The sequence below is a fragment of the Micropterus salmoides genome, unplaced genomic scaffold (assembly GCF_014851395.1).
Source record: "Micropterus salmoides isolate LMB-PRFRI ecotype aquatic unplaced genomic scaffold, ASM1485139v1 Ms_hic_scaffold_3, whole genome shotgun sequence".
Lineage (NCBI taxonomy): Eukaryota > Metazoa > Chordata > Actinopteri > Centrarchiformes > Centrarchidae > Micropterus > Micropterus salmoides.
The window spans coordinates 13758305-13780999 of NW_024042261.1; the positions used below are offsets into that span (position 1 = coordinate 13758305).

The following is a 22695-nucleotide window of genomic DNA, read 5'->3' on the forward strand; positions in this document are numbered from 1 at the left end:
AGGGCTGCGATTTGATTATAAAACGATTATCGATGCGTCTTGACATAACTTTTCCCTGGATAATTACTAAGCTTTTAATTTGTACATTTAAATCCAAAAGAAACATCTCCTAATTAGCTTAAAAGGACTAGTTTGCATCCCTAATTTACTTTATTAACCTCAGCTCAATGGTCCATTTCTTTAACATTCACACTCCTCTGAAAACACACAAATAAAGTTAACTATTAGGATATAGCCTGCAGTATGTATACAGGACAGAGCTGTACACCAGTTTAGTCTAAGCTTGTACCTGAAGTTCTCAACCCTTGACTAGTAGGTTAGTTAGTAATGACATAACGTTACAGCTGATAATTGACATTACTTCATCACTAATTTAGCTAATGTTACATAAATAAATAAATATTTTAACGCATTTCACGGTACCCAGGGACGCTTTACACATAGTTACAGTTATAGAACAAAAACATTTGTTAATCGATTCATAATCCTCCACTTCAGCATTGCGGTGCATCTAAGAATCGATTAATTCTCCCACCCCTATTATTCACTGGGTAGGTTTTTGGTTTTAGATTTGGTGATTTTGATATTCTTACAAGCACCCACACTTCAACCCTCAACCCTGCACACACACAACAGCTCACACCACCTCTTTCTGATTTTCTCTCGCTGCATCATACAGGGACAAACACTTACACGTGGTTTGTCAGCAGTATGTTTTATAGCCAAAAAAAAAAACACTGCCCGCGTTTTGAACCTCTTTAGCCCAGTTAGCAACTTTTGGATGGATGCGTGTGGAGGAGGCCTACATTACATCTCTCTCATTGATGGCATTGGTCTCTTGGACAAGTAAAAAATAAAACGAGGATTCTCTGTTTTGTTTTGTATTATGTGTTCAGTGCAGCCTAAGAATAGCCATTTAAAATAGGCTTGAAACAACTTTTAAAGTGATCATGTACTGGAAAACAAAGCAAAAAAAAAAAATGACACAACTGTGCAAATGTGGAGTGACCATTGAAAGTAGATGTCATCATAATCATCACATATTTAGAATAACTGTATTGCAGAGTCTGTGTGTAATGACCACACATTATGTGATCTACATTGTGGCTATGGCAAAATCAATCTTACGCTCACCTGGAGGTCATAAATCCTAGGATCTCTGCAGTGCCTCTGCTGTCTTGCCCGTCTGTGAGGCCCTCCACCTGCACAGGACAATCAGCTATGGTGTCAAGCTCACAGTTGAATTGGCTCCATAGGTTCAACATTAATCATGATGACGATGGAACTCAGAAAACACCTGCAGACATTCAAACACAAACACATAAATGTATGTTGCCTAGATTAATGTTGTTACCACTAAGGGAATTTTCGTTTAATAAGGAAGCATCCTAGTAAGTTCAAATGATGCCCGTATGTTCCTTTAAATACCTTAACTCATCTTTCAAATCTATGAAGTATAAAAAGCATCAAGTCTACATAATCTTGAATAATTCAAAAGAATTATACTAACTCTTATGCAGAAATGGGCAAATTGAAAACATACCATGGATAGCTGTAGTGTCACTCAATACTTAATCCTGCAGGAGCAGATAAAACACAAAGAATCCCCATTAGTCCAGTTAACAAGAACGTCATCAATTGCTGATTTTTTTAAAAATAAAAATGTGTAAAAATATAATATACTTATTAGCTGGTTTTGATTGCTGAACTCATAATTCTTTTGAGTAAGCAGTGTGTTCGGGTTTACAGTGTATTATTCAACATTTAATTATTGAACATTTCACTTCTTTTTGATAATTTTTATTAACAAAATGACCCTGTGACGGGGTGGTAACTAATGTGACAGAGTGATAAGGACAAACTGTTTCTCTATATCATCTGTTGGTTTTAGCCTTCATTTAACATGAGAAAGAGTCAAATTGTAAATTTAACTTAAAGCTTTGGTCTTTAAAAACAGATAGTGAGTGAGTGAAAGAGATAGTGAGTGAGTGAATCAATGAGTGAAAGAGATAGTGAGTGAGTGACATAGTGAGTGAAAGAGATAGTGAGTGAGTGACATAGTGAGTGAACCTAACAAGGTTAACAGTAATAACCAGCGTTGTGACGAGACACGATACTGGGTTCATTTGATTGAGACAAGACAAGATTTTAACACTATTTTTAAGAAGTCTTTTTGCTGATTTATGTGAAAATTTCGACCATTAAACAGTTAATTTCCTGCATTCTGGTCAATTTTTCTGCACCAGTTTATGGTGGAAATGTTTTTATTTATGAACAGAGAAACACAAAATTCAAGTGGCCGGCGACAATTCAAAATCTAAAACTGGCTCTCAGGTGTTTGGAATTGCTTTTAGATATCTTTGTCCTTTAGATCCTTTTCTCAAGTAATCCCTGCTGAATCAGCACATGCTGGCGGTATTAAGTCTTCCCTCCTCTTTAGTGTCTTTGTTTGGGGAAGTAAACTTTTTAAATGTGATTGTGGCACCTTGTCACCTTAACGATAAATTAATCCATTTTATTCAGTTATAAACTTCTGGACTTAATAGCTCCTGTGTTTCAGCAGGTTTTCTGCTCACGTTCAAAACTTTCTGCACATTCAGAATCTCTCCCACATATCTTTGTTCCCTGACATGTCGAGGAAAAAGTCGTAGGCTAATATTACAAGAATAGCGTCATCATTCATTGAGAATTCATAATATTTTTTAAGTGTACCTGCCCTATGCTCTGCTATGCATTACTATTGCTCCACTGATAGGATTCCCTTCAGACCAGAAATCTCACCACAAATGCAAGAGTTCAGTCTTAGACAATGTGGCAAGCCTTCATCCATGTAAACATCCGAAATCCGTGATTTGCGCTGAGACGGTGTGGTTGAAACGTGGGAAGGAACGATAGAGTTGCGTATCGTCTGTGTAGCAGTGGAAAGCGAAACTATGCAAGCGAATAATTTCCCCCAGTGAGGTGGTATAAATGAGAAGAGAAGGGTACTCCTGTGGACAGATAGTGAGAGAAAGACAATTGTCCTTGCCACGACGCATTGTAATGCTCACATCCCTTACCACCCTGTCACAATAAAACATGTGATTGGGTGGTAAATTGAACAAGATTTTTTAGGCTAAATGTTTCCAGGAAAATTTAAATGATGTGACTCATATCAAAGCTGACGCTCAGGAATGATCAGCCTCACAGGTGACTGAATGGAAAAGATGATAAATGATGTAAAAAAGTGTTTCTTGCTGACAGACTTTCATGAGTCTCTCTTACTTTAGTTCTATCCATAATAAAAGTCAAATCGGGGAAATAAGAGATCATAAAAAGACATATCTTTCCAATCAATAAAGAAACTTGTTTTGGTCCTTGTGTTGTTTAAACCTACAATGAACACAAAATATTAACTATATAATGAATCAGTTAACAAATCAAATTAGTTATCAGTTACAGACAGTTATCTGTCTTTATATTTGTAATGTATTATGATTAGCTGCAACGTCCAATCAGTAACTGATATCCAATAAGGTTTCGTGTTGGCCAAGACCTCTGTGAAGGCTGTTGTCATGTGTCCTCACTCATGACTCCTCAGAGATCCCTCCTCACTGAACCGCTGTCAAGTGGACTCATGAGCTGTTCATTATTGGTGTGAACACCATTTGAACCAATCAAAGGAATCTATCATTATATGTGTAATTTTAAATAGTACCTATGTATTATTACTCAACTATTTAATGTATTATTATTGTTATTTATTGGAATTTATTGGAATAAGTTTTATTATCAAGTCGATTTTCAGTGTTTGCCAGTTTTCCTTGGTGTTTGGTTACATACAAAAAACACATTAAGAGAAAATAAAAAGAAAGACAAAGTACTGCGAGCACAGTTTATCAAAGACCCTTACAGATTCACAGAGTCGCTACTTGGTGTAGCCAAGCTGGGAAATTGACAAGCACTAAGGAGGAGGTGGAGGAGTTCCTGAGAGAGTCCCATAGTGATACAGCAAGAATGGAGCCCTTAGGAGCAAACCCAGATATCTGCAGCACAGAGAAACCAAACAAGGCACTCAGCGTCGCCGAACCATCTTGGAAGGAAATCCAGGAGGTAGTGAAAAACACTAGATCAGCCTCTGCTCCAGGTCCCAGCGGTGTAACGTACAAGGTGTACAAGAAATGCCCAAAATTACTTTGGAGGCTATGGAAGCTTATTGGAAGGTTTTGGGAAAAGGGAACCATCCCAGCAAGCTGGAAAAGAGCAGGATGCCTTGTCCTTAAGGAAGAACCATCTGGCCAGTTCAGAACCATCTGTTTGCTCAGTGTAGAAGGAAAGATCTTCATCTCGGTGCTGGCTAAGGGGATGACTACATACATGACAGAGAACGGTTATATTGACACCTCTACACAAAAGGGTGGGATTCCAGGTTTTTCAGGGTGTCTGGAACACACCGGAATGCCAGGAAGCCAAGGGAATGTTAGGTGACCTTACAGTTGTCTGGCTGGACTTAGCAAATGCATATGGTTCTATCTGTTTATTATGGGAATGAACCTCATTATTACAGCAGAAACAAGAGGGCCAAAAATGCCCTTTGGAATCTGACAGCCAGCCATCAGAGGATTCATGGATGATCTAACCATCACAACCACAACCCATAAGTAAGGTGGGTCTTATCAGTGATTGACAGTGCACAGCCTAGCTAGGATGAGGTTCAAGCCCAAGAAAATCAAGGAGCTTGGTGATCAGAAAGGGGAAAATCTCCAGCAGGTTCAAGCTACTTGTGCAAGGGGAAGTCACTTCATCAACTGAGGACAACCCTATTAAATGCCTGGAAAGTGGTATGACAAGTCCCTATCAGATAGGAATAACATCTCAAGCACTGAAAAACAAGCAGAGGACTGGTTGAGGAGAATAGAGAAATCTGGACTCCCAGGGAAGTTTAAAGCATGGCTTTACCAACACGGCCTACTGCCAAGACTTATATGGTTGGTGACAGTGTATGAAGCCCCATTAACATCTGTGGAAGGAGTGGAGAGAAAGATCAACAAGCATCTACGCAGGTGGCTGGGAGTCCCTCCAAGTTTTACATCAATTGGACTGTACATAAGAGATGGCCAGCTACAACTCCCCCTGTCGTCTATCGTGGAGGAGTTTAAAGTAGCCAAATGCAGTCTGGTCATGAACTACAGAGACTCCCAGGATCAGGTCAGAGATGCTGGGGTCATCACAAGATCAGGAAGGACGTGGGCAGCCTCGGAATCTGTGGCCATGGTGGAGGGGGCGCTAAGGCTAAAGGACATCATTGGGAACCCATGTGAAGGAAGGCAAGGATTGGGTTTGACGCACTTCCAGCAATGGGGAAAGTCCAACTCATGGGAGAGGAGAGCCATCGTCCAGGCTGAAGTGAGGAACCTGGAGGAGGAGGCAAGGGAGGCAAGAGCTATTGAGCTGGGGCCTCAAGGTGCCTGGACAAAATGGGACCTCCCTGAAAGAAAGATATCATGGGCCAACCTGTGGAAGCTGGAACCATTCCGCATATCTTTCCTGATGCGGGCAGTCTACGACACCCTTCCAACCCCAGTGAACCTGCATAGGTGGCGATTAAGGGAAGACCCACTGTGTAAGAGGGGAAGTATGGCGCACATCCTGTCGGGTTGCAAGACAGCACTGACCCAGGGAAGATACAGATGGCGGCATGACAAGGTGTTAACCGTGCTCGCGCCTACCTTGGAGCAGGAGAGAAGAAGGAAACATCAAGCTAGAGCAATGTCAATACGTGCCATCACCTTTGTTAAGGAAGGAGTCAGGCCATCATCCCTGAGCACAGCAAAGCCAAACCTGCTGCAGTCAGCCCAAGGATGGGAGTTGAGAGTGGACCTGGCAAGAAAGCTCCAGTTCCCAGAAGAGACTGACAAACCTGAGGCCAGATGCAGTCTTGTGGTCAACAGAGGGAAAGAAGGTCATCCTCGTGGAACTGACTGTGCCATGGGAGGACGATTGCCAGGAAGCAGCAGAGAAGAAAAGCGCCAAATAGCAGGATCTGGTGTAGGAGTGTAGGAACAGAGGCTGGCAAGCTTGGATGTTCCCAGTGGAAGTGGGATGTCGAGGATTCCCTGCTCAATCGGTATGGAGTCTGTTGACAGCAATAGGATTGAGAGGAAACGCAAGGACATCTATAGCTCGTAGATTGGGGGAGGCAGCTGAAAGAGCCTTCTGCTGGTTATGGAATCGGAGGGAGGAGGTGAGCTGGAAGCCAGGAGATGGGCAGTGATTTGGCCACCACTGCTGACCCGCCAACTGGAGAGTGTTACGGTTAAGGGTACAAACACTTGAGGAAGGTTGGGTACCGTCTGATGACAACAACTCCTGGCCAAGGCAGCCATCACCTACGTATAATAGTGACAGAAGCATCGCAGGATGTAAGAAGTCTGTAATGTTCATTCTTGATAGAAAGTCAGCACCTTTTGTCTTTATTGAACTTTTTTATGTATGTATCATGTAGGGATATATGCATTAATTCATTAATTCAAGAAGATTCGTATGGATTATGATAGGCCTTTTAGTCTCTTTGCATGGACCAACTTTGTGATTTTTGGATGTTTGCAATTTTGTGGTCTGCTTACTTCATTGGTCCACTTTGTATTCAACAAAATGCTGCAAAACATTTATTTAAACAGAAACAGCAGTGCGTTGAACACCCTGTTGTGTTACATACGTGCACTGCAGATTTGTAACACCTCTGACACACCCGCCAAACAAGAGACAATGTAGGCTACCTCAAAGCCTGTATATACACTATTTTCAGATTAGACATGCCCCTGGTTTTGTCTAGTAAACTAGGGTCGAGTTTTCCTGTTATTTGCTGTGTCTCCTGACCTTCTTCCCTCTGACTCTTGGTTCCCTCTGCTGAATGCTGCTCGGCAATAAATAATTCTTGTAACTGGAAGCGTGTGATAATAGAAAACATTACTCCTGCTGCTTTGTAAATGTTAGTCATGCACAGATACCTTTACTACACCTTAAAATAGTGAGTTTATCTGAAAATGTATGCCAGGCATAATAAAGGGACCATCACTAATCACCAGATTGTATTAGTTAAAAATACAATAGGCTATATGATAACCCTTGGTAGACTAATAATTAATTCATAAATGTATTTCTAGATTAAATCTGGAGTCGGAGATTGTGTCCAAAAGTACGGCCTAGTTTACTCACCACTATATATAAAACACACAAATATAAGCCTAGTGAACAGTAAATTGACATTGTGGACACTTAATACACTGACAAAAAAATGCTTCTCACAAAAAATGCCTACTCAAGCTTTAACCAGTCATAATATCCACATTAACCTATTTTCAGTAGAGGCAGAATCATTAAAGAAATTACTCAAACTGATCAAATTTTTTTCATTTTTAAACTAAGAAATAAATGTCAATAGTGTGTCCATCCATACCCAGCTGAGTACAGGTGCTGGACACCGCACTGCATTTGGATAAACCTCTATAATGGTAAAAAGCCTGTATCATCCAGCACTTTTGAATGAAATGGTCTTGATAGCTGTGACAGTGTGAGAACAGCAAAAAGAATACAGATACATGTTTCAAGCAGAGACGCCTCTTCTGTCTGAGGATATGGTAGTGCAAGAGTACTTGCTGTAAATGTGGCTGATGTTGTGAAACTGTGTGATGAAACTGCCAGCAGATACAGTTTGAGAAAGTATCAGTGCAGAAACAAACTGGGTTACCTTACCACAGGTACACAGGAAACATGCGCTAACCTCATGGAGGTTCAGATGAACAGTTCCCCCTGCAAGATTTTCCCTCTACAACTACATGCATGGAGTTAAATGTGTCTCACACATTGGTCCCTGATTCTGTAGTGCTGTCATTTTCTGTGGTCAAGGCAACCGCTGATGTACTCTCACTTTCTGAATCGCTTATCAGATCAACACAAAAACCCGACAGACTTTTTTGTGGTTTGTCAAAGTGTTGCAATGAAACTTAGCATGAACACAAACACTTGCATCAACTCTGCATCTTCTAGATTCTGTTTGTTGAAAATATATGGGCTTGGACAACAACAGTTTATTTCTTACAACATAGTTGAGAAACATACCAGAACCATCGAAACAACAGAAACAATTGAAAGGCCAAAGCTAAAAAAGACCCCAATCATTCACTTCATCTTCTTTTACAACATTCGACCCAACAAACTGAAGTTCAACACTGTCCCTAATGTTGGCTAGCAACCGATGCCCTTCTTTACATTGTGGGTAACTAAGGAGAGAGGAAGGGGCTGTAGTGTTTGCAGTTGTGAAAAGCAGTGTTTTTTGGTTTTGTGAGGAAAAGAGAGAGTGATGGATGGAGGGCAGGGGGGTTGGGGAAGGCTTAAGTTGAACACCGTGGTCGGTAATATATGCGACCCTATTGTGGTGAATCAATGCACCGTGCAATAATGGGGGGTAAGGAGGGGTACAAAGCTGTAGGGGAGCTATGACGAGATGTCTTGCCTTCCTCATGGTTTGCCCGCCTCACTTAGAAACACACTTAAGACCTTGCAGTGTTAACTAGTGTCTCATCTGAGTTAAGGTGCTCCCTCCATTCATATCTTAGTTGTTATTTTTCTTACTGAAGAGCTGGCCAGAGGCAAGAGCCCAAGGGCAGACACATGAAGACTCAATAATTTTGTTAAAAGGACAGAAATATGCTGTGATACTGGTCACAGTTTCTACATTGTCTAAATGTTTCTGCGCGGTCTAATGAACGTACATGTGTGGTCTTCTTCTGCACGCAATCTCTGCTAAAGGATGTGTTGTTGGAACAAAATCTAAAGAAAAAAGGTCTACCGGCATGAAGTGAGGTGAGAACATTTTCATTTCATGCAGAAATTCTAGTACAGCTTTTAGGAAAAGTGTATAGTTAGTCCAATACAATACAATAAATAGTTTGAACTTTTCTAGTTGACATTATTGCACTGTGATGAAGGAGGAAGTTTGGTGTGAAGCTAAGCTCTTTTTAATAGCAAACTAAGCAGAAGATGAGCAGTTACTTAAAGTAAACCATAAAGTAAAGTCATATGTGTTAGAAATGTCACAATTTTTTTTAAAATGAATAATTACTGTACGAGTATCAGATGTTGCACCACTCCTGCAGAATTAGTTAAAGGAGGAATTCTTGTGAGAGACCACGCCAATCAATTAAAACTGATTTGCTGAAGGCTGGCAGAGTAGAGGGAGCAGTTGTTTATAGCCTCATGCTCTGTTTCAGCCTCCCGCTTGTGAAAGCGCAGACTATGAGAACAAAACCAAAGTATTGTATCTGAATAAAGATGACAAAGAACAATAGGAGCCTCTGTACAGACAAGGCAGAGAAAAATGCGAGAGGAGGGGTGTGTGTGTGTGTGTGTGTGTGTAGAAGTGTGTTATGACAGATTACTTAACTATGGATTTGGGTCAATGCATATTCATCCATTTTGCAAGAGGAAAATACTTGTAAGGCTTGCTCAGTTCAGCTAAATGTCTTTTAATATTTGAACTAACAATATTTTCAGCATGCATCTTTAAAAGATTAGATTAAAAAATAATAAATAAAGCATTCACAAAAGGCTAAAAGGTGAAATTAGATTTCTTAAAGCTGCCCAACTTAAGTTTATATATGAACAATGTATGAAATTACTATGTGTAATGTGATAGGTGTTGATCAGTGATGCAATGATGAACCCACAGATTATTATCAACTCTATCAACTCTGCACTGTTGCTCCGTGTCTGCTGCATGTGTAAATTAATTAGTTGTTTGTCGCCCCATCAACTTTACTAGGTGAAACTATGTAAATATTGTAGCAGAGAAGTAAGGTACCACCCTATATTTCAAGTAAATTTCCAAAGACAATTCGGAAACTGTGACTTTAAAAGATTTGTTTTGTAAATGACTGGTGAAGCTATTCCATTAACATTTAAAAGTTGGCCTGTCATCTGCCATGCCCATTAAATGTTATCAAATTAGATTTATGAATTTATTTTGCATTGCAAAAACCATTGGTTTATTTTATTTTATGCAGGCAGGATGTGATCTAGCTACTCACTCCATTTCCAGGACATGATTTCACAGAGCAGAGGAAGAATTTGGGAAGGCACAGGGAGGCAGGTGCACTGGTTTATTCTTGCGTACCTTCTCCTCCTGGCTCTACCATGCATGGGCTTCCTACCCAACTTTTGGTCTCGAGTGTTAACACTGTCCTGGGACTCGCGCACACACCAGTACATCACGGAGCAGGCGATTCTCAATGTCACCCTGGAGACTTTGAGGGGTGGCAAAAAACACCAGGCAAGCCATGCAGAGGAACAGGTGAGCTGATGTCTGAAGTCAGGTTATTTACTGTACATCCAGTACAAAAATAGTGCTGCAGCTTTCTACTATTACACAAACGGATCAATAAGATGTTTATTGTATTAAAATCTGAACAGTTTCAATGAATGCACAAGGAAGGAACTTCTCTTCTTCTTAGTTCATATTACATTGTGATATTTGAGCACAGAACAACATCTTGTTCCAATGAGGGTAAAAACAAAAATCATCCTGTATCCCTCTCAGACCAGACTGGACCGTGGCTTCTGGAGAGCTGTGGGAGAGGTGGTGAAGTCCAACGCGGCCATGGACTTCCTGAGCTCCACCAGGTCCGACCCGGTGTACCACTTTGATTCAGAGCACGTGGACAGCGCCATAGAGATGTTACGGCAGTTCTGGGCTCAGACTTTGCTTTCAGTACGGGCCAAAGAGTACCAGAGTGCTCGTCACAGTTTGGGCCAGCTATTTCACTCCCTGCAGGTACACAGCAGCACTGTAATTAAGACACCAACGTCAAAAGATGATGTAATGTGATAAAACAGATAACAAAAGAAAAGAAAGATTGGACAGGATGAAGAGCTCTTTTTAGGATTATGTTTTGTAGATTCTCTTCAGTCTTGACTTTAAACAAACATGGCTCACATTCACTGATCAGAGTGGTGCTAGTCGTGGTGTTTGTTATCTTGTTGCCCCCAAAGCGATCAGGAGAGTAAAAATGGACAAACTATTCTCCAAAAGAGGACAGCACATTCTCCACCTCAACATTAGAAGGTTTTCATAAAGATCAACAAACTTAATCTGCTCACCAATATATGCAAGGTAGGAGAGTGCTTTACTGAAATAAATAGCAATGTGATAGCAATATATCTATTGCTATCACATTGCTCAGAGAAGACGTTGAAGATCAAACAGAGAATTATATTGTGATCAGACGAGACTGGAATCATAAAAGGCCAAGGAGTGTGTGTATTATGTTAGATCAGTTTGTTTCACATCTGTTTTAATCACAGAACAGAGCTTTGTAATAATTATATTGAATCTGTGTGGTCGGATATCTTATTACCGAAGTCTAAACATTAGAATAACCTTCATGATCTTTTAGAGGAAATCTTTTAAGTTTGAAGATCTGGCTTCAGGAAATCCTACTGCACTGACACTTCTATCTTACTGACTACAACAGGAAAGAGATAGATGTGGTAAAGTACGGTGGTATGATCAATTTAGACCTCCAAAAGGCATTTGTTAATGTAGATAATATCATTCTACTGACCAAGTTAAGAGCTTTGCGAATTTAATAACATGAAGCTAACATGGATTGGCTTGTGTGGGAGATAAGAAACAAAAAGTGGATGTGGATGGGACTCTGCCCAAACCCAAGCTCCTGAAATATGGGGACTCTCAGGGAAGTGTTTTAGGCTCCTTGTTTTTTTGTTATACAGTATTAATATAATTAATAATATGAAATCTGCTGGCTCATGTGACCTTTTTCTATATGCAGATGATTCTGCATTATTGGGATCTTGCAAAGATTAATCAGAGGTTAAAAAAGTTCTGAGCTCTGAATTATTCGATATCAGTAGATGGTTATCTGACAATAAGTCAGTCCATCTTTGTAAAACTGAGGCCATACTCAGGTAAAGCTCAAGAAGGCTCCAGGTTTTAGGATTGTAAGGGGCAACACTGAGGTCACAGCCTTATTAGAGGTAGATAGTGCTCACCAAAGTTAACCAAAACATCAGATTTCTGGTTAGAATATCAGTTTTTTTTATCTTAAGAGACATTGACAGGGGCTCTTGTACAGTTTCATTTTGATGATATATGCTGCACCTGGTATACAAATGCACCTATGAAAAAGAAGCTTCCTGAATTGCTAAAAGAACTGGCGCAGTTGATCCTTAATCTTACACATTAGCTCGTGTTATCAGCCTTAGATGGCTGAGAGATGTAAGACAGAGTTTAGAAGCATCAGAAGCAATAGTATCTGTTAGGCTATGGCACTTTGTTGGCATTGTATATTGCTATGATTGTATGGATTCATTTAATTTTAATTTATACAAGATAATAGATTTTGTTATATGTTCTATAGTGCATATCGTGACTGAAAGATTTGTGATGAAATATTTATGAGGGTGATGTTCAAGGTTTTATTGTTTATGTTTATGGATTAATATCATAAAAGTTCAATTAATCAATCAACCAATAAATCAATTAATCAATCAAGCAGTTATCTTATGAGTGGTTCATCATCAATGATATGATCAAGATAAATGCTAAGGTTGTCCTGAATGAGTTCACTTTGGCAAAGTAAACTCCAACACTCAAGTTGTGGTCTTTTAAGATCTCATCCTACATGTGCAGTTTAGGTTTTCTCTATTTAAGTTCTGCCCTGCTGCTTGCATGGATATTAATATGTAAGTTGAAATACTGAGATGGCATTTAAATCAAAATGCGCTGGCAAAAATGTGAGTAATGCTTTGTCTTTCAAACTTCTGTTATGCCAGGACTTCTACAGCCACAGTAACTGGGTGGAGATGGGCCAGCGCTTCATTTACCTCCACCTGCTGCAGCCAGAGGAGCCTGCCATACCTGTGGCTAAAGGTCATTCACGTCTTCACACCTGTGATTACACAACCGCCCACTTTAACAGATCGAAAAGGGATCCAAGGGCTGGGGGATGATTAAAGATTATTGCTTATCAATTTTCAGCAGAATATCATCCTGATGATATGATCTTCTACAGGATTTCTAATCACAGAATGAGTTATTAATGTTTAGTTTTACATCAATGAACAGTTTGGTTTCATGTAATGTACAGTAGAACATAGTTCACTAATTTGAACAAGAGCTTGATTTTTTCATGCTTTATGTGATTTCATTCGTTTACCTAATGTCGATTGTATCATAATTTCAGTCATATCACCCGCCACTTAGAATTGGATTTTTAAACAGCTGATGTACAAGTTTGTACAGCTAGTCATGCTATATAAAACCACATTTTAAGTCATATTCTTTTTATAGTTTGTAGATTCTCTGCCTTTTGACAGGTATTTTTTACTGTGATGTAAACCAGGCATTGTCCAGGTATATCAAGCTAAATCTAAGTAATCTCAGATGATGGCCTCGATAAGTATGGTGTTTTATTGATTCTCTGAATGCTTGTTTCAGTAATACATTTGTAACTATTGAACTTTTGGCAGCTGGAATGTGGACCCAACAGGGACAGACACTCAGGCTTGACAGGCTGACTTAAAGCTAATCTAACTAGATGAAAGATCAATGGTTCCTCAGTTAGAGCAAAGGTCAAAACGCATGTAACAGGGCTCATACACAGAACATAGCAATCTGGCTGGTTCTACAACCACACCTACTAAAATAACCAACATTCTAGCACCTAAACAGTGGAAACTCTGACTATCCTTTCTATACACTGTGGTTATTAATGACCAGTGGAAAACAGGTGTGCAAGCAGGTGATGGACAGAGGTGGGAAAGCTAGAAATAAAGGCAATTTGAGGTGGAGCTGCAATGATTAGTGTTTTTATCTATAAGTCGAATTGCAGACAAAAGAATAACCCAACTATTTTGATAATGGGTTAATTGTTTCAGCCATTTTCAAGCAAAAATGCAAAACATTTTCTGGTTTCATCTATAGCAGCAAATTGAATATCTTAAGGATTTAGATCTAAACTTTAAGACAATACCTTGGCTATTTTTTTTCACAATAACTAATAACTAACTAATCGATGGATTGATTAACGGAGAAAATAATCAGCAGATTCATCTATACTGAAAGTAATTGCAGCTCTAATCTGAGGTATAGGTTTTAGATAGATTTTAAATTGAGGACTTAGGTGAAATTTTTCTAACATACTGTTAATGGCATGGTATAATTTTGGTATTATGCCACTATGTGTTGTGTTGACCAAAGCAAAATCATAATGCATATAGATGATTAGTGCTGCTATATCAAACTGATATACAGTGGTCCATCTTTGTACATATAGTGAACTTGATCATTCAATCCCAAAACCCAAACAAAGATAATAGCAAAATATTTGTGTTTTTTAAAAGGGTTTAGTACTGCTTTAACATTAATACATTAACCATTCTTTCTTTCTGTCCACAGAAGACACTCCTACCTGTATGGAGTGCTTCAGTTTCACCTGTCGAGACAACCTGCTGCCAAGACTGACAAGCACACAGCAAGACTCCCGGCTGCTCACCACTGGCTACTTCAGCACTTTCCCTCCAAAACCTCAGGGTATGCCAATAAAACATCAGCCATCAAGAGCTGCAGTCCTGCCAAAAAGCAAAGAAATATGTACATTCATATTAAAGTTTTCTACACAGAATGTTTTGACAGCTTTTTCATTTTTAAACTCCGTATAAGGCTTTAAAGATAATGACTATTTTTTATTCAGGAAAATGTAGTCATGGAGGTATTCTGGACAGTAGCCGCTATATGGGGGCCAAAGGAGGCATCAACAAGGACAGCACCTCACCTTTCTTCTCCCCTCACCATTACCTCCATGTGGAAGCTGCCACTTTGGCTACTGAGGCCACGCTGAGTGTACTGAGAGACCTCAGAGACACTGTGGGCAACAAAATCTTCCTCCGGTAGGTGTTGATGTTTTTTTTTCCCCGAGGAGAAGATGTTGAGTTTGAGACCTTCCAAAACTTCCTTTGACAGGCTTTTCCACGTGAAGCAGATCCCTGCGTTGGTGTTTGTCATAGACACCACAGGCAGCATGTTTGAGGAGATCACGGCTGCTCGCCTCAGGGCCCACTCCATCATCCAGAGCCGAGCCAGCAGACCTGGGCAGCCTGGCACCTTTCTACTTGTGCCCTTCCATGACCCAGGTGAGGGTACAGATACTGGCTAAAGTATGGAATGAAAACAGCCCTGCATACAGCTGGAGCAAAAAGGCAGTACACTATGGAGTACTACTGCACAGATTACAAAAGCTGTATAAAGCAGTTTTGTGGCTCCAGAGGAATCTGCATGAGGTCTGACACATTTGAAACTCTGAAAAGTTTGAAAATGAAAAAAATCTGGTGAGATCTGAGTGTGTGATTGCTCTGTAGCCCACTCCTCATGACTGCTTGGGGCTAGCACTAGAATGACACACTGAACCTCCGACCAAACAATGGTGGTGCAATGTAGGCACCAGGTTTTCAACAAGGAAGAATAATGTGTGGAATAAGAAGACAATATCTCTGGTTCCGATCTGTAGAGAGCTCAACAAACCTGTTCAATAAAAAATTGTTAAAACAAACAATAAAATAGTCTGGTGCCTAACCCGTAAAACCACATTTTTACTCTTTGGTTTTTGTACAGAATAAACAAGATCCAGTGTGTTAACTCGTGTGTTAACTAGATTTTGTTACTTTTACCCCCGCTTTCATTCTCTGTGCTTAGCTAACGAGCCGCTTGCTGTAGTTTAGATGAATTTATAAGAGTGTATTTCTCTTAAAATGTTGAACTATGCCTTTGAAAAGGCTGAATTTTGTTGTAGAAATTAAACCTTTGGTGTGATGGTTAACATTCTGATGGATGTGCTGTTATTTCTGCTCAAAAACATTTCTATCTGCTGTACTCTGCAGAGGTAGGACCAGTGTATGAGACCGATGACCCAAAACAGTTTATGGAGCACATGGAGAACCTGATGGCGCTGGGAGGGGGAGACGAACCAGAGATGTGCCTCTCTGCCATTCAGGTACATTTAGATGGTTTCTTCTGTAACACTCAAAGTAAAGTGATTAGGTGTTTGCATGAGCGTGTGAACACATGTACAGTATGGGGAATCGCATGCACACATAGCAGCTAACTTCCCAACTTGCTGTGTGCTTTCAGCTGGCGCTCACTCACAGTCCACCGCTGTCAGAGATCTTTGTGTTCACTGATGCTTCCCCTAAAGACGCCCACTTGTTTGATGCAGTGAAAGCCCTCGCACTTGAGAAAAAGAGCAAGGTAGGTTTTCATGTTAAAGATAATTCTGCTTTTAAAAAAGGTGCACTGTGGCAGCAAGGGGACTGCAATCACACAATATGTGATTTCAGCTCAACCGTTCATGTTATGGGCTGATTTTCCCACAGGTGACCTTTCTCCTAACCGAAGACCCCAACTACACAACAGAGAGCAGAGTAAGGTGGAGGAGAAGGAGGAGGAGGAAGAGGAGGGAAGCTTTGTCCTCTGATCGTTTCTCTCTTTATTCTTCACTGTCCTCTCTGTCAGGAGGACTCACGATATTCACCACCAACTCTGACATCCACAGGGTCTCTACCATAGTGGAGGATAACACAGCAGCTGACAAGGTCGGACATCATTTGATACATTTTACACACTCAGTTGCCCACATTTAAACAGGTTTTAAAGGCAGAGAAAGCAGCTACATCAGTGGCTCCCAACACTTTTGGCCTCTGACCACTAGCAAGTAGACATTGCTTGCAACTCCACATCAGTGGTTGCTTCCGCATGTCTACTGATACCTTGGTTTATTTTATTAAGCCTGAAGAGGTACAATTTTTCAGTAAAACACAACAAAACAAAGGCAAAGATTAGAGGAAAGCTTAAAAAAATTAACACTTTGTGAGTCAGAAATTCCCCCCCCAGCTTTGTTAATCATCTGAGCAGGTGGCGTACAGTGAGGCTTTAACTTTCGTTCTGAAAACAGCTTCCTGTAAAACAGTAAAGTTGCAGGCTTAAACAGTGAGCTTAAAAACAGTACAATGTTCTGTGGAGCAGGGTTTGTCACTACCAGACCCTTTTAAATACAAGGAAATTTTTATTATAGACACTTAAAATCTTTAGTATAATAAGTGGAAATGTGCATTTATTGTTGGATATATGAAGCACATTTTTTTCTCCTTCCTCCACAGGTGACCCTCCTCCATGTAGAAAGTGACCAAGAGTTGATGTCCTCCCACATCTTCCGAGTTGACAGCTCAGTAAAAAACGTCACACTGCATGTCACTGGCATCCTGATAAGGTGTATCCTTACCAGTCCATCAGGTAACTGTAGGGCAAATGTCTCAGCCATGTTGAATGACACTTATATATGCGATATATATATCGCAGCATCTACTGTTTGGGGGTCACGGCCCCCAGTGCTGCGATTGCCACTGGCACCACTGTTGACATTCCCAACTACCTTAGGAGTTGTCTTCCATTTTGACCTTGGGACTTCTAGCCCATACTCATGGCAGATGTTCCTGTACACTATGCCAGCTACCTGGTTATGGCGTTCCATGTATGCCATTCCTGCCTGCATCTTACACCTTGCTGTTATGTGCCGTACTGTCTCAGGGGTATATGCATGTCTGCACCTGGGGTCCTGCCTGGTGTGGTAGACCCCAGCCTCTACTGATCTTGTACTGAGTGCCTGTTCTTGTGCCGCCATGATTAGTTTCTGTGCTGTCCTTCAGTCCAGCCTTTTCCAGCCACTGGTAGGATTTCTTGATATCAGCCACTTCTTCTATTTGTCTGTGGTACATGCCGTGCAGTGGCTTCTTCATCTTCCTTGTCCTCACCCTCGGGTTTCTGCTGCCTGAGGTAATCACTCCGGGGTATCTGAGGTAGGCTGGTAGCATTAAGGACCTTGCTTAAGGATAACCCCGCCTGGGAATCAAACCCACGATCACCTGTAGCAAAGTCAGTGGCATTAACTGAGCTATCCTGGAGCGTATATATGTGTACGTATATATATATATGTATATATGTATGTATTTTCTTCTGAGAACTACTGTCTGAACTGCACTTTGTACTTGCTCACACAGTCATCCATTACCGCAACCTTTCTCCCAGTTACTCAACTTCCTCTCCTTGTCAGACCAAAGCCAGTCTCTGTTGAGCGAGCAAAGCCCTCTGGCAGAGGTGGAGCGGTTCGATGGTCTGTACCGCATCAGCCTACTCTCTCCTATGCAGCCAGGCCAGTGGAAACTCCAAACCAAGAGTGATGGACATCTCATATTCAATGTAATAGGTAAAATACATGTTAGACTTTGAAGAAATCCACTAACACATAAACTGGTACAAAAGTTATTATGTACTTTACCATTTAAGATTTGTCATTTAATCTGCACCCCCAGCTGACAGCAGTATAGATTTCCTGTATTACTTTGCCACTGTAACCAATGAGACACACCCAGGTCTTGCCAGAGTCGAGGGTAGTCCTGTGGCAGGTAAGTGATGGTGATTTTTTTCTTTCTGACAGCTTATTACACCTAGTCTTACACCAAGGAATGTGCCTGCCATTTAGCAAAACTGCCTTCTTCCTAATTTATTTTCCCAGGTGTCCCTGCCTATCTGGTTGTGGCTGTGACAGGCCTGGCTCCAGAGGAGGAGGTATCTTTCAGTCACTTGACGCTGCTGGGAGGTGATGGTGAGATCATCCAGCTGGTGAAGCTGAATTCTTCCTCCTCTTCATCATCCTACTCTGTGGAGGAGCTGGTGGGATGGGTGGACTCTGTTCCCAGAGTTTCGTTCTATGCTCGACTAACAGGCCAAGACAGCAGAGGAAACAAGCTGGAGAGGGTTTCAACAGAGATGGTTCAGCCCACTCACGTTGAAATACAGGTTATAAGTGGTTCAATTCTGTTTACTCAGGTGTTATATGCTTTAATGATGTTTATTCCTCCAACATAATACCTGTTCTGTCAAACAAAGTCAGTGTTCTTCAGTGATCTACAATGCATTTAAAGCTGCACTAATCAATATTTTTATATAAACAATGTTATAAGTAACTACATGTGCCCATGGAAAGGTGCTGATTTTAGTGACAAACAATTATCATTCGATTCTGCAGTCCTCCACAGCTTTAAGGAGCATTTTAGTGTCTTTTGGCTCACGTTGTTTTGATTTTATGGCCTGCAACTTAACTGTTTTGCTTCAGACATTTCCACTTTTGCTAACATAACACTGTATGTCAGTCTCATGACTACTGCAGGTTATGCTGCTCCCAAGTGGACAAATCAATTATTGCTGCTACATTATTATTAGCAATAGAAACCAATGTAGCACTATAATAGCCAATCTGCTGGTTGTGTTACATTTTCATGTAGAGTTAAAGTCTTATGACTTTTCCCTAACTTTCCATACACATCTCTGTGTTCACGCTTTTTGTGATTCATACAATTTCACATTGATGTACCATAATCCACTCGGTTTACTGTGATAGTCTTTCATAGTTTGTGTGTCTCTATCTCGTCAGGTGTATTCTGTCCCCCGCCTGGTACCTGGTCACAGCACAACGGTGAACTTTGACATCCTGAACCATGGCACGGCCCGACCCTTCAGTCTGACTGCTGATGACGACTGTGGATATCTTCATAAGAGAGGGCCTCACAGGTAGTTTCACAGCTTTTGAGGACTTTTTTCTCTACAGTAGTATATAATTTGAACTATGGGGACATTTTTCTTCTTTAAGTTTGAGTTTCTGTCCCTCAGGTTTCATGTTGCGGAACAAGGGTCTTTCCGCGGTCAGGTGGACCTCCACACTCCTGCCACGGCTCAGGCAGGAGCAACCGTCACCCTTACCCTCACTGTGCATGCTCTTGACTCACCAGACTCAAATTATGCAGTGGCCTACTTGACTGTGGTCCCCCCGGTGAGCACTAACTAAAGACTATAAAGACACAATTTGTTTGTAGTCTACTTTTATTGTTTTTTAGAGACTTCTGCTGTGGTTCATTTGTAAGTCAAGGCAAAGCAAGTTTATTTGTATAGCACATTTCGACAAGGCAATTCAAACTGCTTTACATAAAACATTAAAGCAACATGGAGCAATATAAAAAGACATTTAAATACAATTAAGGAGTTAGATAGATAACAAAAACAAGATAAAACCAGAGAGTAAAAGTTAAAGTAGAGTGTAAGATATTAATCAACAGCCTCACATTTGATTTAATAAAACTGAGAGTACAGATTATTCATTCCTCTTAAACAGGTTAATAGACTTTCTGTGTAAGGCACTGATATCACTTCCTCTTGCAGGATCCTGACACGTCCCCACCATCCTGCTCCCCGACACACGTGCAATCTACCTGTCCTTCCATTTGCAACGAGTCTAGCTGGACTGTATCTTTGGTCGTGTCAGACAGGGGGCGCTCCGGCCTCGCTGCTCTCCAGCTACAGAAGGGTGAAGGCATTGTGACTTTATTCCACAGCCTCCCACTGACAGAGGACAGCCTGGGAGAGGCCCAGTCCAGTCCCGACCAGGAACAGGAACACAGGGACAAGACCAAAAGCAGAGACCACGACCACCAAAACAAGGCCAGATTACAGAAAGGAGACCTCCCATTAAATGTATCTGAATGGGATCTGGGTTCATCTCAGCCACTGTGGGTGAGGTACACATCCAGCTGCTGCTCTGCTCAGGCAGAGCTTCTGGTGTGGGACACAGCTGGAAACATGAAGCGCTGCCGTCTAACATCTGGCCAGCAGAGGCAGCCAACAGACACGAGTATAGATACCAGTGGGGCTGAACGGATTACACTTACAGGTGTCTTTGTCTTGTTGGGTCTGCTGTGTTCTTTTATGCTTTAGGTGGATGTGATTACAAATGTTTTGCAGGTCAAACCAATCTATGTGTTGATCACTGGATTCCAGCAGCCCACACACAGAGCTACACAAAATGGTACAAAAGGACAGAGACAGATCAAACTGCAAGAACAAATGTATTTTGAAATAGGTGCACTTGTACTTTAAGTGCAAAGAAACATGTCTTGTTGCTGAATATGTGCTTGCTACTGTTTTTCTAAAGAAGATACACTTAATAAAGAACGAATCACTTTAATGTTACCGTCAATGACTTGAATTATTTGACACCACTTTTTCAGCCACGGAATAATACAATTGTTTTGGATGTAAAGGAAAAAAATATATACAAGTAAATAGAGATTAAGAACCATGCATCCGTGCACGAAGTCTATTACACACATCAAAAAAGATGGTTGCCCTGAATGTTGTTGATTTTTTTATTGTTACTATTGTTATTAAAAACATGGAAAAGGTAACAAAAACGCCATGTGAAAAGTAATTATATTTAACTAATAAGTGAATGTTCCTAGAATATAATCTAGTGAAGCTCTCAGCCATTCTTATTGCTTTTAAATATTTTTCTCCTGTAAGTTATTTAATATCATCCCTGCTGAGTCAACACACATGATTAAGTCTTACCACTTCTTTTGTGGGGAAGTAACCTATTTAATTGTGTTTGTGGCCTCTTTTCATCTCAGTGATAAATTAATCTGTTTTAATTCAGTTATTGACTGGACTTTATTAGCTCATCTGTTAATAACTTACCATAACTCAGTGTTTCCCACAGAATGACAGTGTAACTGTGGCGCAGTTTACAGCATGCTAGCCTCGAAAACCCAGCTGTTTCCTAACGTTAATTTAACTCTCCGTATTAGCTAGGCTCCTTACATGCTTGCTAATAACTTTTAATAGCTAGGTCTCTGACAATAAAAGCGTTATGTTGGACAGATTTGTGCAGCTGTGTTAACGAGGGAGAGAGAGCGAGAAATCGAGAGACGAGTGAGAGGATGTTCTGCGCGAATATGCGCTGCCTGCAGCTGAAATACGATTTTAAATAGGCCTAGTAAAAAAAAATCGAAAATCAATAGCCTATGTGGCGGTCAGCGCTGATATTGTGGCAGACCGCCACAAATAAATGAACGTATGGGAAACACTGTAACTTATCTGCTCATGTTCAAACCTTTCTGCACAATCAGAATTGCTCCCACATATCTGAGTTCTCTGACATGTAAATAAAAAAAGTAGTAATGGGAGACTAACGTCATTTGCCTATTTAAAGAGAATTCATAAAATTTAACTACATGCCCTATACTGCATTATGTTACTGATTCGCTGGAAGTTTCCTCTCGCCGTCTAACAGACTAAACTGAATGAGAGGAGGAGGTGCTCATGCCAGGGGAAAACGAATAACTAACAGACAACACCCGTGATCAGACAGAAAGCTCACGAATAATTCCACACGTTAACTTCAGCACCTCTGATAAAGCGCCGCTTACAATACCAACAGAGCAAGACAGGGCTTCAGTTTTTAATGTTACATTTTTATAACTTACTGAAACTACTGTATATGTCCGCTTTGGCACAAACTGTCTGCGACTCACAGCGTGAGGTGGGTCCACGTCACTTGATGGTGTCGACAGCGGAATATCTCTCTTATAAATGTGTAACCACTGCAATAACAAGACGTTCACGGTTTATTCCTCAGAGAAATAAACACTTTTCCACAAAGAAAGAGAGCGTCAATGTTCCAGAGTTTACACAGTAAATGGCATGTGGGTAAAATTTTAGAGATGATACTCTGATTTCCCGTACGCAGCACGAAGCTGCAC

General features: G+C 40.7%; 2 protein-coding genes across 4 annotated transcripts; both read left to right on the top strand.

Annotated features, from left to right (window-relative positions):
* Positions 1 to 4806: 4806 nt before the first annotated feature.
* Positions 4807 to 8305, top strand: LOC119883236. The gene has a single exon (XM_038693797.1). It carries the CDS (start codon positions 4807 to 4809, stop codon positions 6037 to 6039), a length of 1233 nt encoding a protein of 410 aa, XP_038549725.1. The 3' UTR covers positions 6040 to 8305.
* Positions 8306 to 8534: 229 nt separating this feature from the next.
* On the top strand, positions 8535 to 21134 carry vwa7 (von Willebrand factor A domain containing 7). 3 transcript variants are annotated; one of them, XM_038692862.1, is made up of 17 exons: positions 8535 to 8844; positions 10044 to 10330; positions 10577 to 10810; positions 12832 to 12928; positions 14456 to 14590; positions 14751 to 14946; positions 15020 to 15189; positions 15934 to 16046; positions 16184 to 16300; positions 16426 to 16644; positions 17209 to 17341; positions 18159 to 18311; positions 18418 to 18510; positions 18621 to 18904; positions 19539 to 19675; positions 19755 to 19934; positions 20321 to 20461. In XM_038692862.1, exons 2-16 carry the CDS (start codon positions 10082 to 10084, stop codon positions 19918 to 19920), a joined length of 2496 nt encoding a protein of 831 aa, XP_038548790.1. In that variant the 5' UTR covers positions 8535 to 8844; positions 10044 to 10081; the 3' UTR covers positions 19921 to 19934; positions 20321 to 20461. The 3 variants fall into 3 exon arrangements, with proteins under 3 accessions (XP_038548790.1, XP_038548789.1, XP_038548788.1); XM_038692861.1 differs by having other exon boundaries at positions 8549 to 8844; positions 10079 to 10330; positions 19775 to 19934; positions 20321 to 20872; XM_038692860.1 differs by having other exon boundaries at positions 8552 to 8844; positions 19775 to 19934; positions 20321 to 21134.
* The last annotated feature ends 1561 nt before the right edge of the window (positions 21135 to 22695 follow it).

Coding starts and splice junctions, on each gene's coding strand:
- vwa7 (XM_038692861.1), top strand. CDS start 10,082: ATGATTTCACAGAGCAGAGGAAGAATTTGGGAAGGCACAGGGAGGCAG. Junction 15,190..15,933: donor TGTGCCCTTCCATGACCCAG/GTGAGGGTACAG, acceptor TGTACTCTGCAG/AGGTAGGACCAGTGTATGAG. Junction 19,676..19,774: donor CATAAGAGAGGGCCTCACAG/GTAGTTTCACAG, acceptor TCTGTCCCTCAG/GTTTCATGTTGCGGAACAAG.
- LOC119883236 (XM_038693797.1), top strand. CDS start 4,807: ATGCCTGGAAAGTGGTATGACAAGTCCCTATCAGATAGGAATAACATC.